Below are 19,783 nucleotides of genomic sequence, written 5' to 3'. Positions count from 1 at the left end.
AGCACAGCAGCTCCTACTTCTGGTGAACCCACTGGTATCTGCAGCTTTTGGGGACCAAACACCTCCCTAGAAATAAGTCTGGGGAAATCTCTGCAGAGATGAATCCCAGGTGTTTTTAGACACCCATGGGAGAACTACCCTGGGCCTGACACAGGGCAGAAGCATCTTCCCTACTCAGTCCTGGATCAGGCAAATCTTCTGTTGCCCCCGGTGTGAGCTGCAGAGTACTCAGAGCTGTTGCATGGGAGGACTGCTTACGGAGATACTGAAGAACAGACTTAAGGACCTGACTTTAAGCAGTCTCATTTCAAAGAAGTAGTGACTTCTCTTCCCACTTTAATCTAAATACGTATATTATACCAGACAGCTTCATCTATCTCTGTTAGGGTGCTGCGTATGATGAAGATAGCTGTGGACTTATCTGCATGTGAGCAGTCAGAAAATTTAAGATGAATTAAATCACGCTGTGTGGATAAGAACTTGGGCACATGGCCGACCCCAGCTGAATGATGGTGGCTTAAGCACCATCCATCAGCTTAGTCACTGAGACTGTCTGCAGGCACCCTCCAACCTCCAACCACCTTGAACAGGAAGTAAAATGCACTGGCTTAAACCACTTTCAGTTTAAGTTCCTGTAACTACATCATATTTAAATGCATGAGCCCTAACTCAAAATGCATTAAACTCTTGCGTGGCTACTCTTATTCAGAAATAAAATTATATTAGCTCACCTAGGAAAGGATAAAGCTGCAGAAAATTGTAAGGCCATTTTATTCAAGGTGAGAGCATTCATAGAGGTTTTTACTGCTTCTCTGACTTTTTATTTCACTCAGCATCACCATGTAATGTTTCCTAGGACATTTCCATTTCCTATCTGGACTGCTTATAGGAAGTTGTTTAGTATATCTGTCTGTCATTCTACAGTCCATATGCTACTGCCATGCAGTTACCCGCAGGACGTGCAAACTGGGGGTCTGCACTACCACCTCCAAGGTGTAACATCACTTTATCAGTGTTTAAATGATGACACGTGCATAGGGCAACAAAACACTGGATCGTACTGCTCTCCTTGTCTCCACCAGAGACTTTGCCTCCCTTTCTCTCTCTTCCCTATTCACAGGCTCAGCCTACAAAAATATTTTCTGGAATAAAAATGTTCCAAAACATGTCGCAGGAAAAGAAGCACAGCAAAACGAAGCAAATGCAAACCTGCAACTACAGGCAGTGGGAGTGACTCGGGGACAAGGTGACCCTGGGCTTGGGACATACTTTGCCTGCAGTCTTGGTAGGCCCCTGAATGCCCTCTCGTGGCAGTAGGATACTTCACTCCCCATGTTCATGGTTTTGACACTGAAATTCTGGAAATGTGAAGTGAGACAGCAACCATTTTTCTGCATTCACTTTCTCCAGGACACATTAATTTAGTAGCAACAGTAATGATTTATAGTTATGCATTTTTCAAATCCACTTCCAGTAGCTCATAGTCTTTACTGTATAAAGGCTAATCATTCTGATTTATTATCTTTGTGTAATCTTATACAAGAAAAAATACATGTCTTTTGTATAGCATTTGTATAGAATGCTATAGTTTCATAAGATCCTCTATATTTCAGAATACAAACCATATCACAACTACATCATGAAGCTGCACCATACAAGCCTTACTTTTATTAGCTGAATTCCCAGCAGTAAGAAGCAAATTTAAAATAATATCAGCGGGAAGGGATTGTTTTTCCTCTGTATGCATTTGTCCCTCACCCATCTCTCTCTAGGCACAGATACAATTTTACACAGCTTTTGCTACCTCTGCCTCATATGGTCTGACCTTTGAGGTGATGACTCTATTTGTGAGTGAACTAATATTTTGTTAGGCACTAAAAGTAGTTTGAGGTGATATCCAGAGGGAAATAATATGTTTAAATAAGTAAAAACAGAACCGGTTTTGAGTGGCTAGAGTATCACAGAGGGCTACAGACAAACCCTCTCTCCTTACCTTGAAATTCCAGCCCTCTGTTCACTCTACATGTTACCATATCACAATTCAAGAACTAGAGAGGAAATATTTTATTCCTTTTTCTTCGACAAAAATGTGGTGTCCTGCAGCAATTTTGCTGTGACAAACCCTCTCAAGAAGATGATAGCTCTTTTGGGATAAGAGATTATTTTTAAGGACACTTACAATCCTCATTCTAAGATTTCTTTTTGTTTATTTGTTTCCCAGACATGTTACTGGAGAGTAAAGTCTTTTGGAACGCAGGACTGATAAAAAGGTCAGGATTTCCTAGGATCTTTTAATATTTTCCTTTATTCTTTCCACCACCAAAAAGCATTTATTGGTGACCATCTCTTTGGGCTAAATGACACTTTCTTCTGAGTCCCTCAAATTTAGGCTTAAACTAGATAGCAAAATAGAAAGACTGCTGTACTGAGATTTCTTTGGTGTGTTGCATGTTGAAGCCCCTCTCCAGAGCTGCTTATCCAGTAGACTCAGAAATTGCAACTGTTTACATTCATTAATTTACCCTCATAAAGTGAAGCACTAGACAATTTTAATTTAACCAGGAGCTTAAATTCCCCATCAGACAAAACAAATCTTAAATATAAAATAAAACAAAACAAGTAGGTTTGCTGCCCTTATGCTACCACCCATATGACATTGCCTGTCAAGAAAATATGCTTCACCCCTGGAAGCTCCGGTCCAGAGGAAAAGAATATTGTAGATCTGACAGCAAGGCTGTCAAGGTGGCTATAATTCACTACAAATTCAAACTAGAGCCACAGTGGTTGTTGCCTACCCTCCTGCTGTCATAGGACATGGACTTGGAACGTTCACAGACTCTTATTGAGCCTTTTTTTTCAGTAAATAAAGTAGGAGTAAAGTCATCTTCCCTCACAGGAAGGTTAGGAGAAAAAATATGTAAAATTTGTCAAGCTATATGGGTAGAAGACGTCCTCAGAAGCACTGTAGGTAGACCAGGCAGTGCTTACCTGTACTACGGTTGGCTCCTTGGACAGCTGAGGATCATTAAGTCTGTCCCGTCTATAATTTAATGCAGGGTGTGGGCTGTTTCCATACTGACACTCAAAACAGGAACCTGCGTCACAGCCCAGATCAAGGAGATACTTCAGCACAGAAAGATACTTCATCGAAAACATGATGGTAGCTGGAAATGCGGTGGGATGGCTTGATATATAGGCATCGATGTTTGCTCCATGGTCAAGGAGCAATTTCATGGTCTTCAGGCAGCCGTGGCGGATGGAGATGAGTAATGGATTGATGAGGTCAACATTGGGGTTGGCTCCGGCTTGCAGCAGGAGTTCTGTGGCATAGATGTTGTTGTTAAAAACAGCAAAATAGAGGGGAGTGGTGCGTCTGTCCTCATAAAGGCAGGACCTTTCATTGGAGAGGGCGGTGTTGACATCATAGCCAGCATCGATCAGCTCTTCCAAGATGTCATCGTTGTTGCGTTCGGCTGCTAAGTGCAGGGGACTGATGCCACTGCGCTTGACACGGGTGCGGCTGGTCACAGGGATCAGCATGGAGACAATCCTGCCAGGTGGAGAGTCAGTGAACAACAGTGAGCTCTAGGGGATCTACAACCATACAGCAAATCGTAGCTGTATGGTTGTAACCATAAGAGAGAGCCTGCTAACTCAGGCACAGGAACAACTATCTCTGAGAGAAACCTGGACATGAACTTGAAACCTGTTAATAACTCCCTGTGTTCCTACCTTGCCAAAAATGTGAGTTGTGTGGCACCCTCTTTCATGAAGGAACAAATTTTTTTGAAATTATTGCCCAGTTTCTATGAGGTAATGTCAACCACAGAGGCAGTTACAATGGAAGAGATGATGTACTGGCACCTCACCTACCCTGTTGTAACTCTTAGGTGACACAGCCCAAATGGCAGACACCCAGCCGGGATCTCAGACATTCTGCACCTTCACCACTGTGGGTAGGAATGGAGGAACAGGCACACAGCCTCTAGCCTGAGGTGCCAGCAGAGAGGCTGTATCTCCCCACCTCCATAGGGGATTTCTTTATTGCTCAGCAGAGAAGGGGGAAGGGTACAAACACAAAGCATTAGCATGCCTCCTGGGTCACAGCCGCAGCAAGAGGCTTGAGACCAGCAAGGGGGTGAAACCAACCCCTCCTCTGCAGGACTGAGCTAGGTTAAACTACATATTTGGTTTCCTGTTATTACCCTGGGTTGATACCCTTCCTGGAGGCCTTTCACTGTGTGGCTTTTGGCTGTGGCAAATCTATGGGCTATCAACGTCCATCCCAGATCATGGGGAGCCAAAAAGACAATTAGGAAAGGGGAGAAAAAGAAATAAAAATACTTTCCAGGCTGGTTTCCATGCTTTAGCCCAGGGAGGAAAATGTACAGCCAAGTCCTAAATCCCAGTAATCAGCGATTGCTGTTGGAAAGTGTGATGTGGCTTTAAACACAGCAACATAAGTCAAGCTGCTCTCGTTATGTAATGTGAAGTTAAAATATATGATATACAGGAGCCCCACTGTCACAAATCTGTGATCACTTTTATGTGTCCACAGGTGTCACTGCAGCTGCATGACCAGCCCCATGGGTTAAACACTCATTTTCTGCTCATAAAGTTGAGTGGTTTAGCCAAGGCAGTAGACTGGGGCCAAGAACGAGATAAGGGCCATTCAACCTGAGTCTGCGTACTGTCTCAGGAGATGCCCATGCTCCCTATATAATACCTGTGGAGAGAGGGATATCTAAACAAGGAACTTGTGGGAACCAGCAAGCTAAGCACACCTTCTCCTCCTCTTCTTCCTCCCATGCAGACTCCTCTATCTAGCAATCAACAGCATTTCTAACACACAAACATGCAAAGCTCATTTTCCTACCATGTAATGTGTCTGCTTTAAAATGATGTGTATCTTCAGCTTGACTGCAATGCCTGGTCCCAACACTGGGCCCTCAAACATATATTTACATAAAGAACTAAGTTGAATATAACTGCTAGTCTCAGGAAAACCTGTCTGTGATGCAATGAATGATCCTGTGAAAGCCTGAGCCTCCAATGCTCCTAGGAGCTGAAATAAGAGTTGAAGATACCTAACACTTTACAGGATTATGTTCCTATTTATGTGATGGGCTGTTGAATGTAACTTGGATGTCTCCAAGTCACTTCTACATCTCATTTTTAAACAAAAAGGCTTTTTTAATTATGTAAATATCTTGGGAAATTAAGCGTGGGGCTTTTTTTCCTCCAAGCAGCCTCACTAATCTTCCATCACTGTGATGCTCACCCGGGAGCAGGAGGTTTTGGTGCTGGTGAGCTGGCAACTTCCCACCATTAGCAAATGTTCTGTAAGAACCATAATAACAAAAAGGGCACAGAACACTGCGAGGACACCATGCCAAGTGCCAGCATTAGTCATCCCATGATCAACTGTTTTGAAGATTTAAGGGTCTGTTTTGTTTTTTCCCTCCAGCATATGTGCTTCAGCCAGCTCTTCACATCTGAGTTAAAGAGGCACTGCATCATTTTTGTCTGCAAGGGGGAACTGAACATTACTGCAGGGCTGCCATACTGAGGCTCTGTATCAAAATGCTGCAGTGTCCCAGACCTCAGTATGCTCCCTGTACCCCAGATTTTTTGGGGGAGGAAAAGTAGGAAGCATCAAATTTGTATCAGAGTTTAATTTTGTAGCTTGAACCTGTCTCTTTCCTATCCTCCAAAGTGGGTTGGTTCAGTAATATGTTGATTATTGACTCCACCTCTGCAGTCTTTCCTGTCTGTTTAGAGGGAGAAGGCAGCTCAAGTGAAGGCAGCCAAGGCCAGACAAGCCAGACCATGTCCCACATCTATCACAGGGCTGAGCTTCATGTACAGTTTTGAAATAGTGCCATTTCCCTTCATCCCTGACACCTGCTTCTGTGATTTCTATTTGTTAGAAATTATACGGGGGAGGAGGCAGAGCATCTTTAGTATGAGTGTGCCAAGAGTTTATTGACTTGCATTTACTTAATAAATTTGCCTACATCTCAGAAAGTCTTTCCTTCTCAGCATCTCAGTTCTGAGGGGGAAGGAGTTAAATGACCGCTTGCGAATGTCCTATAGCTGATAAGATGACCCGTATGAATTTCAGGTCAGTATTGACAAGGTGTCATTTAAAATAAACAAACACCAAGCAACAAGAGTTGACAGTTGAGCCTTGGGACCACATTCTTGGCTTTTTGATGGTAGGGAGCCTTCGTGCTCTGGCAAAAAGTTGAAGCGTGGAATTCCTGTAGAATTACGTATTAAATCTGCAGGAATACAAAGAGAGGTCACTGTGAAGGGTGTTATTTTACTGAATACCAAAGGAATTAAGAATGATCAGCCAATTGCGCTAAAGCTTTGTCATTTAGATAAATATTTAGAAGATCTTTTTCTTTTTTCTTTCTTTTGTACTTAGCTTGCAGCAGTTACGCACAAAAATTTGTGCTCGGTCTTTTACAAGTGAAGGAACTCAGCGTTTGGGCTGAATTCTGGTCTCATTTATGCTGCTGGTTGTTTGGAATAATAGATATGAGGTCTGAATCAGGCCCTTTCTTTCATAACATCGGGAGGGATTCAGGGTGCAGAGTTTCTCTGTAAATTTCTTTTCAGGTCGGTGTGTGGCACCATAAAGGGGAGGAGAACATTCAGAGAGCTGGTCCATATTCTATATACAAATTGGATTCAGACCAACTTACTGTACTTTCAGATGAACTTTTTTGAAAGTAAGCAACTGGACCTGGGTTCTGCCTCTGACACATTTCTTGTCTAAAATGTGTTTGTTTTCAAGAAAATGTCTTTGTAACTCAAACTCCAAAGAAAATTTTGAATCATGCCTGCATTAGTCTTAGGTTTTCATGTACATGCTGTAAGCATATAAACCCATTACATAAACTCACATTGGGCTGTCCTCTAGAATTATACAGGTTGCACAAAGAAGCACACCTACTCCAATTACAGAAAATGGATATCCTCAGGTCTGTCAAAGTGATTTGAGCAGCTTAGTTGGGATTCCCAAGCACACCTAAACACTAGGATAAAAGATGCTATGGGAAAGTGTAGTGCTGTCAAAAGTTTTTATTCCTCAGACATTGCAAAATATATAAGAATCTGCTCTAGCAGTTGTTTGCAAAGATAGCTTTACTCTCCAGAAGCAGTCTTTGCAGTTGGATATATTCTCCTTTGACTAGTGCTGAAAGGATTTTGATAGAAACTGTGATGGTCAGAAGAGTCCACTACAGTCACCAAAATGGTCTGTCACTGCAAGATGTGACTGTTTTGCAAAAAGAGCTGTGGGCCACTCACCCTTCCAGCAGCAAGGGGTTAAAGGCAGGAGGTAAAACTTGCCCTGGGATCAGAAGTAAACGCTAAAGAGTTCAGGCTCAGAAGCACGCTGCAATCTACCAGGTCTTGAAAAAGCTAGGTAAACACTATTTACATGACAGTGCAACAATCCCATCCCTAAATTGATATCCTTTATCAATCACAGGCTGTAGAGTTTCTCCTCCTCCTATAAACACCTCTACTTCAGAGGACTGGTACATCTATCCAGTTCCTGGTTATTTTTTCAATCAGTTACTTTTCTCACTGTTTAAAGAATGTGCTCAGCTCTATCTCAAACACATTTCATTTCAGAAACAAACCACTGGATCATTTTATGGCATTTATCTGTCACATTTAAGAGTCATTTAGTCACTCAATAATAAAGTATATTTTCCAGACCATAATTCTTGTACTTCTTTTCTGAAGCCTTTCCAATTTCCTGAAAGGGAGGATACCAGAACTGGACACCATATTCTAGCAACAATCTCACTAATGCCCTAGAGATTCACTTAACCACTTCCCACTGTCAACATCTGAATTACTGTTAACAAAACCTGAACACACCAAAGATGAATGCAGCACGTTCTACTTGTGCAGAAGAATCACAATGGGCTGATGGAGGAAAATGATTGCAAACTATGCTGTAATAGCTACTGAGGACTAAGCTCCCCCCTGTCCCCACCCTCCCTCCCCCGATTCTTTTTTATTTGATCTCAAGCATATTTTGTGGAGCTCAGTTTAATCCACTTCTAAGATACATGAGGTTATTTAGCTGTAATAAGTGATATCTTGGCAAAGTTAAAGGGCAAAGTTGCACCTCACATTCCTGCTCACCCCATTGCAACCCATCCCATCCCAACCCGCAAACACACTCTCCAGTTTATGATTTCCAACCTGAGCTCTGCAAGCAGAAAGCCCAGTTCTCACCTGGCCACTCCCTTGCTCGCAGTGCTCAGAATTAGATCTGGGACATTACATTCTCCTTTTCATAAGGACTTTGTATTCTTGCCTAAAAGATGAAACTATGAAATGAACTAAAACTTACTCGCAAATCCCTTTTTTGGCTGCTATGTGAAGAGGTAACAGACCATCCTTATTGGCTTTGTTAGCATCTGCTCCTTGGGACAAAAGAAACTCCACAATAGGTATGTGTCCATTTTTACAGGCTTCATAAAGAGCAGAGGCATTATCACTGGCTTGAGTATTTATATCAGCACCTAGGAAGGAAAAAAATCTTTGTAACACGAAAAGGTTAAAATTGGATGGAAGCAACATACTTTGAATGAACACATACACCTCCATGACACTGGAGCTACAAAATGTGCTGGAAAGGGATGTGAATGAGGTCATATCAGACCAAAATGAAAGGGTGATATAGTCGTATCAGTTTTATATACGGTTATATCGTAGATCTCCATTGGTTTTTACTATGATCTGAATTTTATGAGGCAGAGTTTAACACGGGTGGCAACCATTAGCTGCCAGTCCTGAATCCAGGCTCCATATAGCTGTATCTCAAAGGCAAAAACTTTAAAATGTGCTGTTCGTTATATAGCATGGCTTTTTCTTTGGACACAATAATTCCATTAACATTTGTGTGTTTACACTATGTATATACACTGTTCTTGAGCAGGAGTTTAGACCAGATGATCTCAATAGGTGCTCTCCAAAATTCTATTATTATGTATTTATGATACATATTTATTTATACTTATACATATTATTTATACACTATATATTCATAATTTAAATCCATTTATACTATATTTTAATTTTAGTACATATCCAGGCTAAAATAGGACTTTAAATCATGACAGCTGCGTAGTACCAAGCAACAAATCTCAAAGTTTTATTTGGGCATGCCTTAGCCAATTAATATTTCTTTTTATAACTCAGCACCTGAGGCCATATCTCTTAATTTCACAGGGGTTCAAGTTAGGCTCCAACTGGTAAGTTTTATCAGAAAAAGATAAATATTATTAATGAGCTACTTGATTATTTGTGGTATTTTTTTCTTGAGCTCTAGTGTGTGATTGGCTTAATAAACAACATGCAAGAATAAACCAAGACCTAATACATTTTGGCCACAAACTATTTGGAATCTAGCTTTTTCTGTGCTAGATATTTAAGGCCTGAAAGCCTGTGTTTCGACTGCAATATACTGCCATGGTGTCCTCAGGAAGGCTGCTCAATGTGTATCCTAAATGGGAATGACAGTTCACTGGAGTTTTGCTTCTAAAGCCCAATAAAGAAGACAATCAGTCTCCCGTTTGATCATGAAAACTCCCTGCCAAAGAGAACATTTCCCTGCGCTCTCACCCCGAACTGAAACATCTGTGTTGTGTTTGGCCCTTTGAAGATGTTGTAGCTGGAAACATCAGGAGAATTGCAGTGACAAAACATAACACAGGACTACATTACTAATGAAAAAGAAATTAAAAAGAAACTCTTTTTATGATGAACATTGCTCATTGTAAACAATGCAGTGATATAATTCCTGGGTTTCTCAGAGGAGTTTTTCAGGGCTTGAAACAATTGGACAGTTTTATTGGATTTTCTCCTGTGTATTTTCCTCAAAATTGAACTTTAAGGAAATCCTAATATCTCTAAGTTGAAACACAAATCACATTCTGGCTTAGTTTCTAAAATCCTAGGAAGTATGGTGGACTAACTTGTCATATAAAACTGACTTGACAATGCTAGCTGGACAGCAGAACACATTTTTTGTTCCCCAACTCTCATATCTTTCTTAGCCATGCTAACGGCTTCAGAAGTTTTTCTTATCTTCATTGCTGTTCAGCTCTTGTTTCATAAGTGCAGGACCCAGCTCTTACATACATTTAAGATATTAGCCCACAGTGAAAACAAAATATGCCTCTGAATAGTAGTGAAGTATGTTGTGCTTATTGTAAAGTTGTTTTACATGAGTGGAGCAGTAAAAGTAGGTTTAATGTAAACTAGAGTCAAATTCACTCTGTTTATATGTTTGAACACATACACATGGGGGAGAGCGAGTCTGCTTCTCCTTGGTGTAAATCCATTAACTATACAATAGTACTTTGTCTATTTTCAGCAGAATTCATTAGTGGAGGAGTGCTAACCTTGTCCATCACTGCACATGTTCATGAGCAGATGGGGTTGGCTAACGTTCAACTTCTGCCATCTATTACCACCTACAGTTGTCTTTTATGACTGATCGGATTTTAGGATACATGTGTGCAGCAATATAGGTTTTGAAAGCTGTCAGACAATGCAATTAGAGACCACCATATTACTTCCCAAAGTAGGTGACCAGGAATGAATGCTGAAGAAGAGCATGTGTCTAGACCATGCTCTCTGAAAGACCCTACACAATTCAGCCATCTGGAGCAACAAGGCCTCTGCAGGCTAGGCCTTGTTTTCAGAGACAGAAAAACTGAGCCAGGGAGAATTAATGGCAACTTTGAAATATTAGGAATGAAATGAGTAAAGGCATGTAACTGCACAACTGTACTCACCACATTTTGCCAGGTATCTCAAAGCTTCCAACTGCCCACTCTCAGCTGCCACAAATAAAGAAGTGATCCCATAGGCGTTGGCAGACTCAATCTTGGCACCCCCTTTCACAAGGATATCAATAATCTCCAGGTCATTTCGGGAGACAGCCTCATGGAGAGCTGTCCATCCTCGATTGCAACGATGGTTGGTATCAGCATTGTACTGTACCAGGAGTCTTGCGGCCTCTGCATTCTTGCGCTCACAGGCTGTTTTGGAAAAAAGGGAAATGATTAGGACAGGCTTTTGAAAAGATTCTGGGTGTTGTGGTATCCATTTCATGTAGCACAAGGCCATACAATACACTAGGCCATAGTGAGTAAGACCAAAGATCCATCTTAGGTCAATATGAGGGCTAAGGCTGTTGAGGCCAAATGACACTGTCCGGGACTCAAAGGATGTAGCAGTGAAGCCAATCTTCAACCAGGACCTGGGGGAGGCTAAGTGTCCTGTGCAGGACTTGTGCCAAGCCTGGTACTGGGGGGAATCCAGCCCAGCACGTTTGTACCAACTGGACACCACAGTGACACAGGGAGGTGAAAAGGAGCAGGAGATAATTTATAAAAACCAAACATGTTACAGAAATCACATGACCCGAACACTTTCTTTCTGACTTCTGTGCAAACTCTGTATCTTACTGTCCTGGACTGCAGATGAAGCTCCATAGAGACAAGGAAATTAAACAAAAATCTCAAAAGAACAGTGTCCAGAAAAGGATCATAGAAAACAGTAATGGTGTGAGTCAGTAGCACTCTCTTGGCCTGCAATAATGTATAGTTCAGGACCATTCTGAACTAAAGGTATTTTCTTGATAATTAACTGTATTTTGTTGATTTTTGTTTTACCAATTTATTCCATTGCTTTTTGAATCCCAGATCATGAGGCTTCCTACAAACTTTTACTGTGGGACCCCGAATCAAAGGTATCTAGAATAAGCAGCCACTTTTACAATCCCCAATTACCATTTGTTGTACAACGTGCAGAGAGAGAGACCAGCATATTCCATAGCAACTTTTTTCTTTGAAATGATAGTGTCGTCTTCTCACAGAGGTTCTGCCTTTTGGTTTTGATTCTTCCCTTGGGACATCACCGTGGCTTCCTCTCCCATACATAGGTGTCACTCAAGTGTACTGAAAGCACCTATCTGATTAGGCACTGCTGTAATTACTTATGCATGGCTCTGCAAAGTTTAATTTACTTCCATACCAGGGATGAGTAATTTTTTATGATAATTCCTTTCACTGTTTTTTTGCTGGAGAATAGACCAGAAGATTTTTGCATCAACACTAGCACATACTTAATAACAGATTTTCTCTGTCTAAAGGGTGCTTTCATATTATTGTTATCATTATTACTATGAGTACTACCACTATTGTGTGTTTAATGCATAGTTAAATAGCTTTCTTTTAGCTGACTATAAGCCAGAATTTTAAAACTAAGGTGTTTTAAACTGAGCAGGTCTAATGTCAGGCATCTGAAGTTGGAGGGAAGATTACTGTTGAAACCAATAATATGTGCTTTTTAATGTTTTAGAGAGCTAAAATAGTCATGGCAGGAGCAGTCAATAAAAGGGGAAGGAAGGGACATGAAGGTGTGAGAGATCATCTCCTTCTCTGAACCTTTGTGATATCATGAATGTAATGCTGTTCTACTAAAGAAAGTGTTCTCTTTGACCAGCAGCAAAGTTATATGTCCATGTTAAACACTATCTACCTCGCTGAAGTGTTTATAACTTCATGCATCTCTCATAGCGCACAGCCTGGCCTGGCACACACAGTATATGAATCACTTGCATGTCTACTGTTACTGTACTCCCACCTCCAACAGCTGCTTAGGTCCTGCTGTTTAGAAAAGCATACATATTCCTGTACAAGCCAGCTTTCTGCTTCCCGTGAGTTTGGGACATTGTATAGACACCCTGTGCTTAGGGCCCCACTAAGCATCACACACCCCACCCTCAGCATCACCTTGCAGGCTGCACCCCCGCAGGGCAGCCACTAATCCTGTCTCTGATGTGGATACGAAGAGAGGCTGTGGCACGATGGGTCAGGCACAGGAGATACAGGATTATTGGAAGAAGCTGCAAAATGGGAGCTAACTGCTGAGTTTCAGCCCCACATTGCAAGAGTACCTTCAGCTCTGCCTTGGTGGTGCCAGAAAAGCTTAGCATCCCTGGAAACACAGCCACTCACCTTTGTAAAGCGGTGTTTCTCTGGCCTTGTTGGAGATGTCGGGCTCAGCCCCAGCCTGCAGTAGGGTGAGCAAGCAGTCCAGGTTGCCCCGGCTAGTGGCCAGGTAGAGAGCCGTTTCCTCATTGAGCGTGCGCTGGTCAATTGTGCCAGGGTATGCTGTGAATAAACAGCGAGTCCAAGGTCATTATGGCATGTAGTAAGTACACAAATATCTGCAGCACCATCATCTTTCAAAATCCTTGGAGTTTTTGTTGTTTTTTCCTTTTCCATGAGCAAAGTAAATTAAGAATATACTATAAAGTTACTATAACTCAGATTAAGTACCTAAATCAGTCACCAGCTTAGATTAAAATGTTCATCTATCACCACTAGTGATGCAGAAAGCCGCTAAGTAGCTGCTCTTAAACTATAGTAGTTAACCACCTTCAAGAACCAGCAAAGAGATCATAGAATTTTTGGGTTGGAAGGGACCTTCAAAGGTCATCTAGTCAAACCCCCCTGCAGTGAGCAGGGACATCTTCAAGTAGAGCAGGTTGCTTAGAGCCCCATCCAGCCTGACCTTGAATGTTTCCAGCGATGGGGCATTTACCACCTCTCTGGGCAACCTGGGCCAGTGTTTCACCACCCTCATAGGGAAAAATTTCTTCCTTCTATCTAGTCTAAATCTGCCCTCTTTTCGTTTAAAACTGTTACCCCCTGTCCTATTGCAACAAGCCCTGCTATAAAGTCTGTCCCCATCTTTCTCAGAAGCCCCCTTTAAGTACTGGAAGGCTGCAATAAGGTCTCTCCAGAGCCTTCTCTTCTCCAGGCTGAGAAAAGAGATGCTGGGCTGGGTCTCCAGCTGCTGGGACCTGGGGTAATTGTTGTCAGCTGTGGCAGCAAGCAGCTCATAACAGTCCAGAGCTCAGCAATAAGGCTTTACTGTGAGAAATCCAGCGCTTGGCAAGACCTCTCCAGATATAATTTTCTCTTGAAGATGTTAAATTTTAGAGACTTCAGTCTGGAAAACTATTCTCAAAGAGAAGGTAAAATTAATATATACCCAGAGGTCAACAATAACTTCACAGTCCCAGGCAAGTGTTGGGCTGCTGCTAATTCTGCTTTTTAGTTTATTCCTATTCTTCTTCTCCCTTTTGTAATGAATTAGTTTTAACTTCACTGACCTTTTTGCAACAGACTCAGGCAACCCACTTGGCCATAGTATGCAGCTTCATGGAGGGGAATCCAGCCGTCCTTATTAGGTTCAGAAAGGTCTTTTCCTGATTTCATCATGTTACATACTGCTTTTTCGTCTCCATCCTTGATTGCTGCCACTACAGGGTCAAGTTCTCTTTAAAACAAGATTAAAACCTGATTACTTCTTTCATTATTGAGAAGCCTTTTTTCAGCAATATCACTGTGTCATTTAGCCAAAGTAGTGAACTCCTACAGCCTATATAATAAGTATTTGTGGCCCTAACGTGTCTTGCTACAGGGCCTGTGGAGGTAAAATTTGTCTGCTCTAATATGGCCATTCACAACAGAAGAATCACTAGCCAGAGGTGCTGATCTCTTTCCTTGGAGTGTAAAGAAAGTGTAGATGTAACTAATCTCTGACAAAAAAAATTCTATTTTAGATATCTGGAGTTGGTGGAGACTAGCTCTACCTGTGCTCTGTACACTGCCATGAACATTCACGGTTGTGATAATTACATCACTATCCCATGTGGCAAGGTGTTTCTATATAAGATCCCTTAAACAAGATCAGCTTTGAAGAAAATTGCACCTATTTATCCCTGAAGCAAATTTTAACTTTGATTTGTAGATGGCTTAGCCCTAAAGCAGAAATTTTCCATAAATCTTGTTCCTGTTTTTTAAAGGTAATTCTTATTTCTCTTAAGCAAGCCTGTTTTCAGAAGTTAACTGGACAAGTTATGACGAAGGGAAAGCTCTGGTTAGATCATGTGAGCATTACAGTGGTGGTCTGGGCTCTTCTTTCTTCAGTCAGAGAGGATTAAAAAAAATAAATCCACCCACCCAAATGAAATTCTGAGGTGCCCTTTGCGACCATGCCCCAGAGATCCCCAGCTGCTATTTCAGCATTGAGTACTCAAATTTTCAGAAATTATAACCACTTCAAAAATGTGTCTTCAGTGTCCCAGTAAGACATGTTAGGTGCTGGACACTTCTGAAAATCTGATCTTTAGAAGCCTGCTTGGGAGCTGACTCATTAGCTTTGTCAACAAGTCCACTCCTGCAAACCTCTTAGCCAAATTAGCAGTTCCCCAACTGCAACAGCCAGGGGCCTCCGGAACCCCAACTGGAACCCGGTGCTAAGCTGTGAAGTGGTTAATGTCACGGTCCACTTGTACCTATGTTCAAATGGAACGTGTCAGGCTCCATAGAGCCAAGTAACTTGTAGGCACAGGAAATAAAAGGAATGAAAAATATTTGGAAGAGAAGGAATATTTTAAAGCCTCTTTGGAGTAGAAAGTCATTGAAATGTTTAGAATCACTGAAAAGTGTTAAAGTAGTATTTCAGTGTTCAGCAGTGCAAACAAAAATAACATGACAGACATCTTTCTTGACGTTACCCAATTCCGAAGCTTTCAAGAAGAGGCTTACTGTGAAAATCTACAAAAAGCATGATGTGCCTCCATGCCACCCAGAAGCAAGACACAGTGAGCAGCCTACAAGCGAGCTTTGCTCTGACAAGCCTTCCCTTTGCCAAGCGTGCGTTCTGCACAGCCCGGGCAGCATCCCATTTCTCCGAGCCCTGTAAGAGCAACTGCAGAGCAGGGCTGACCGGGGCACGCTGGTCCTTCTGCAGAGCAACAGCAAGAGCCACAGCGGGACCCCTGCTCTGCTGGAGCCACGACACTTGCCTGACGGTCACCGTACCGCTGATCAGCAGGGCCTGCATCCCTCCTTCTGCACCGGCTGAGACTGCCGGCAGCGCGGCAGAGGCAGGGAGCTGGCACCCTGCAGCAGTGCGGGCAGGGTCCTTGCCCGTGGCAGGCAGCGGCGCTGTGCAGGGTGGTGTGCCGTGCCCACCGGCACCTGCTGGTGCTCCTGCTGAGCTGTGCTGGGAGAAGGAAGCCACCAAATGGCTAAGCTCCCGGACGGCAAACACCGCAAAGGAAGAAGCATATTTCCAGTTTTAATGGGGACTTGCAATAAATGAACGTGGGCTATATTTTCAGAGACGGAGAACAAGAGGATATTGAAAACACAGGAAGGTTTGTGGTTTGAACTAACTCTAAAGAGAAAATCTTGCAGCCTTGAAGGCAGAGAGACTTGGGGAAGGAGGTGTGTGTCTCAGGGAGACTATTAGCATCATCAGGGTAGGAACACAGCATGTGATGAAGGTCATACAGGGCAGCGATGATGGGAACAACCAGAAACTCTGGTTATGACAGAAGGTCTAAAATGCCACAACAGAGTGAGATCAGAGACAGGAAAATATGGGCAGTTCAGCACAGGAGTCCTCACAAAGCAGATCATTGGTACAACCTCTGCCTTTAGTGCAGGTTACAGGAGCAGCCCTGGATTTCCTTGCCTTGCAGGGGCTTGGCAGGACAGGCCAACAGCCTGAAACTCATACAGGGGTCATTAACTTCAGCTTGCCCAGAGGTACCCAGCCTGTGCCGTAAACACTGGTATTAGCACTGAAAGAAAAGTCACCAAGCTGCTTCTCTGAGGACAAACTCAGGGCCTGGAGCAGAAGCAGGTGAGGACAACACAGATGCCAAGGAATGGGAAAACACACTATTTCCCAGGTGAAAACATGCTTAGTGCCACTTGCTCCTTCTCTATAGCTGGAAGCAGTGATCTCAAGACAGCAGAGTCACAAAAATAGCAACACTGGAATGGGGGGAGATATGGGACACAAAGCTAGGAGTTTTGCCTGAGGAGATAAGAGCTAGAGCAGGCAGCTGCCTTCCTGGCCACAGCCCAGCCAGAGGGAATCGACTGACCTTCTGTTAGCTGCCGGGCTGAGGTCCCAGGGACACTGCTGTATCCCCATACTATTTAGAGTACCCTGGGGACTAAAACTAAAATTGCTAGTTTTGTATAGATTTTTATATGAGCACTTGAAATTGAGCATTGTGTTGAAGCCAGTTAACAGCAACAATTGGCATGTTTGGCTGGGGGAGGAGGTGGGTGATCTTCATCTTTAAAAGCCTCTGGCACAAGGCTGCTGAAGCCATCTGTTGTTCCGTGCAAAGGTTCATGTTACACATGCAGGGCTGCTCACTGTGACCTCAGGATTCGGGTGCACGATAGAGTTACCAGCGCTTAATGAGTTACTGCGTGCCAGGTGGGCCATGGCGGGAGTCTGTGCCTGTGCTGGCACGCAGCCGACGCAAGGTGAATCACGCTAGCTGAGACCTCAGCGAAAGCAGAGGGGCCCTCAGATCTGTGGTGGCGTTAAAAATGTGTGAAGAATCAGTTATTATTCTGCTTGAGCCCTCAGATGGTGAATGAAGCAAACTTCTGTCACACTCCTTGACCTTAAATGATTCCTGAGTAAGATGAGGGGGTTTGCTGGACCGGGCTGTAGATGCTTTAGCCAAGCAAATTCCACATCAGTACAGAAGGTTTAGTGAATCTCCATGTGAAATCCTTGTTTTCTGCCTGGCTCATGGTTGGTTGTTAAAAAAAAAAAAAAAAAAAGCACATTCTGCTGGTTGGATTTTGTCAGATATAGAAAAAAAAAGTATTCAAACTATGGAGGAAGCCTAAAGATCTGATGAAATCTTAACCTTATAGGTGAATCCAAGGAATTTCAAAGGCCAGTAGCCAAAATAATAAATACACATTGAAGAAGAGCTGTATGGTGGGGTCAATTCTGAGTGCTGCAGAAGAGGTTCAATGGAGCACAGAAAGGTTCAGGAAGCTCCTTCTTTTCCTGGCAGCCCAGTGAGATGCAGGCAGCATGAAGGAACAACATTTCCCCAGATGAAGCCAGCTATATCCCTGCCTGGCCCTGAGACCAGGACTATAAAACAGTCGTGCCATCATGCTCTCCTGTGGCTTCCCAACCACATTTTTGCTCTCACAAGGTGGTGGAGGAGGGCTAGCTTATCAGCCTTATCCCAGCCTTTGTTGTGGACTGAACTCTATTGAGCTATGTGATGCAGAAAGAAAGCCTTCTCTCCAGTCATTGCACCCGGAGCAGGAGAGAGGCATGCAAGGTGTGCAGAGCACTTAGCGAGAGGATGCAGTTTCAGTGTGGCCACGGGGAGCTGGCAGGTGATGGGAGTGAGAGACACTTCATGTTTCAGCAGAAAGTATCTTTCACACATGTCAGGGAAGGCAATGTCAGTGGAGAGCCAGGGGCAGAGCCTGGACCAGCCAGAGTGCAGGGTGAGGTGGGGGAGACTGTAGAGCTTGGTGAGGGATGAAAGGATGAAGAATGGTGGAGGAGTAGTCACTGGCACTGTGCATCCGGGGAGGGACTTGTAAGATGGGTAAAACAAAGTGCATTTGAATTGGATAGATAAAAAAGGCAGGAAGAGTTTTCTGCAGGACACAAATCCAAGAGACTGACTGAAAAAAAAACATGTGATGCTAAAATCCTGATTTTCTGAGCTTTGATTTTCTTACCATTTGTTTGCAATCAGGAAAGAAAAAAAAAGAAAAAAGGAGATTAAAAAGGCATTTCTTACTGCTCCATTCACATGATTCTAGAACTGTAAACTTGCAACGCATCAAGGAGGATGGCTCAAAAAGAGGAAAGGAATTAACACAATTTTGTCCATCGCTGTCCAGCTACCTGGCAGCTACCTGCAGAGCAGTTTTCTGCAGGACACGGAGAAATACTGCCTCCAACACTTTCCTCTCTTCATTTGATAACTAAAGGCAGGTACATGCATCTACCCTGCCTCACAGAGAGCTGCAACAAAGCCATCACGGTCCAGACTCTTCCACTACACACAGACACTGGGGCAGAGCTCGGGCTACCCCCTTGCCTGTCTGCTTTCCTCATCCATGACTGTGTTCACCTAAACTTATTTATGGTCTCTGCCAACAGCACAATGGGGCCAGGAGGATCAAAGTCAGTCAAGCTGTTTTTTTCCTTGTGCAAGTAAGATGTGGGACGGCTCCCAAGCAGTCCTCCTCAGTGTGGCAGGGCAGTGCAGGTATTGCTGGGAACACGGCTTCTTGGGACCATTTATAAAGTATTTGCTTTGAAGGACTGGACTTTCTACCCTGTTTATATACTGCGATAAAATGTTTGTTTTCCCCACTCTTCCTCACCGTTGAACCGTGAACTCAAGACCAAGGCAGTTACTATCATCACCTGCCTGCCTCTTCCACTGTGTTGATACAGGAGCCAGCCTATATAAACAAACCACAGCGCAGCCATCCCTTCCCTGCTGTCCTTGTCACTGCAGAGCTACCGAATGACCCAGAGACCCCAGGACACGTGCACTGGAAGGATGGAGAGGGATGAAGGGGGAGAAGAGAACAGGGGAGGTTTGAGATGGGTCACACACAAGAGCCTGGGCCTCTTCCACTGTGTTGATACAGGAGCCAGCCTATATAAACAAACCACAGCGCAGCCATCCCTTCCCTGCTGTCCTTGTCACTGCAGAGCTACCGAATGACCCAGAGACCCCAGGACACGTGCACTGGAAGGATGGAGAGGGATGAAGGGGGAGAAGAGAACAGGGGAGGTTTGAGATGGGTCACACACAAGAGCCTGGGCATGCTCCAGGGCAGCCGGGAGGTCA

General features: G+C 43.4%; 1 protein-coding gene and 1 pseudogene across 2 annotated transcripts in view; one reads left to right on the top strand and one right to left on the bottom strand.

Annotated features, from left to right (window-relative positions):
• Nucleotides 1-19,783, bottom strand: part of ASB2 (ankyrin repeat and SOCS box containing 2) — a 23,430-nt gene that overhangs the window by 1,539 nt on the left and 2,108 nt on the right. For both annotated transcript variants that reach the window (XM_010297158.1, XM_010297159.1), the window contains 5 exons: nucleotides 14,228-14,394; nucleotides 13,065-13,220; nucleotides 10,836-11,081; nucleotides 8,384-8,555; nucleotides 2,989-3,550 (listed from right to left, as the gene is read on the bottom strand). In XM_010297158.1, coding sequence (XP_010295460.1) covers nucleotides 2,989-3,550; nucleotides 8,384-8,555; nucleotides 10,836-11,081; nucleotides 13,065-13,220; nucleotides 14,228-14,394 — 1,303 coding nt within the window. The remainder of the gene's footprint in view (nucleotides 1-2,988; nucleotides 3,551-8,383; nucleotides 8,556-10,835; nucleotides 11,082-13,064; nucleotides 13,221-14,227; nucleotides 14,395-19,783) is intronic.
• On the top strand, nucleotides 11,221-12,413 carry LOC104628534 (annotated as a pseudogene).

Source organism: Phaethon lepturus, unplaced genomic scaffold, assembly GCF_000687285.1.
Source record: "Phaethon lepturus isolate BGI_N335 unplaced genomic scaffold, ASM68728v1 scaffold8811, whole genome shotgun sequence".
Lineage (NCBI taxonomy): Eukaryota > Metazoa > Chordata > Aves > Phaethontiformes > Phaethontidae > Phaethon > Phaethon lepturus.
The sequence above is the reverse complement of the archived record's forward strand: the minus strand, read 5'-3'. Positions and strand labels throughout refer to the sequence as shown.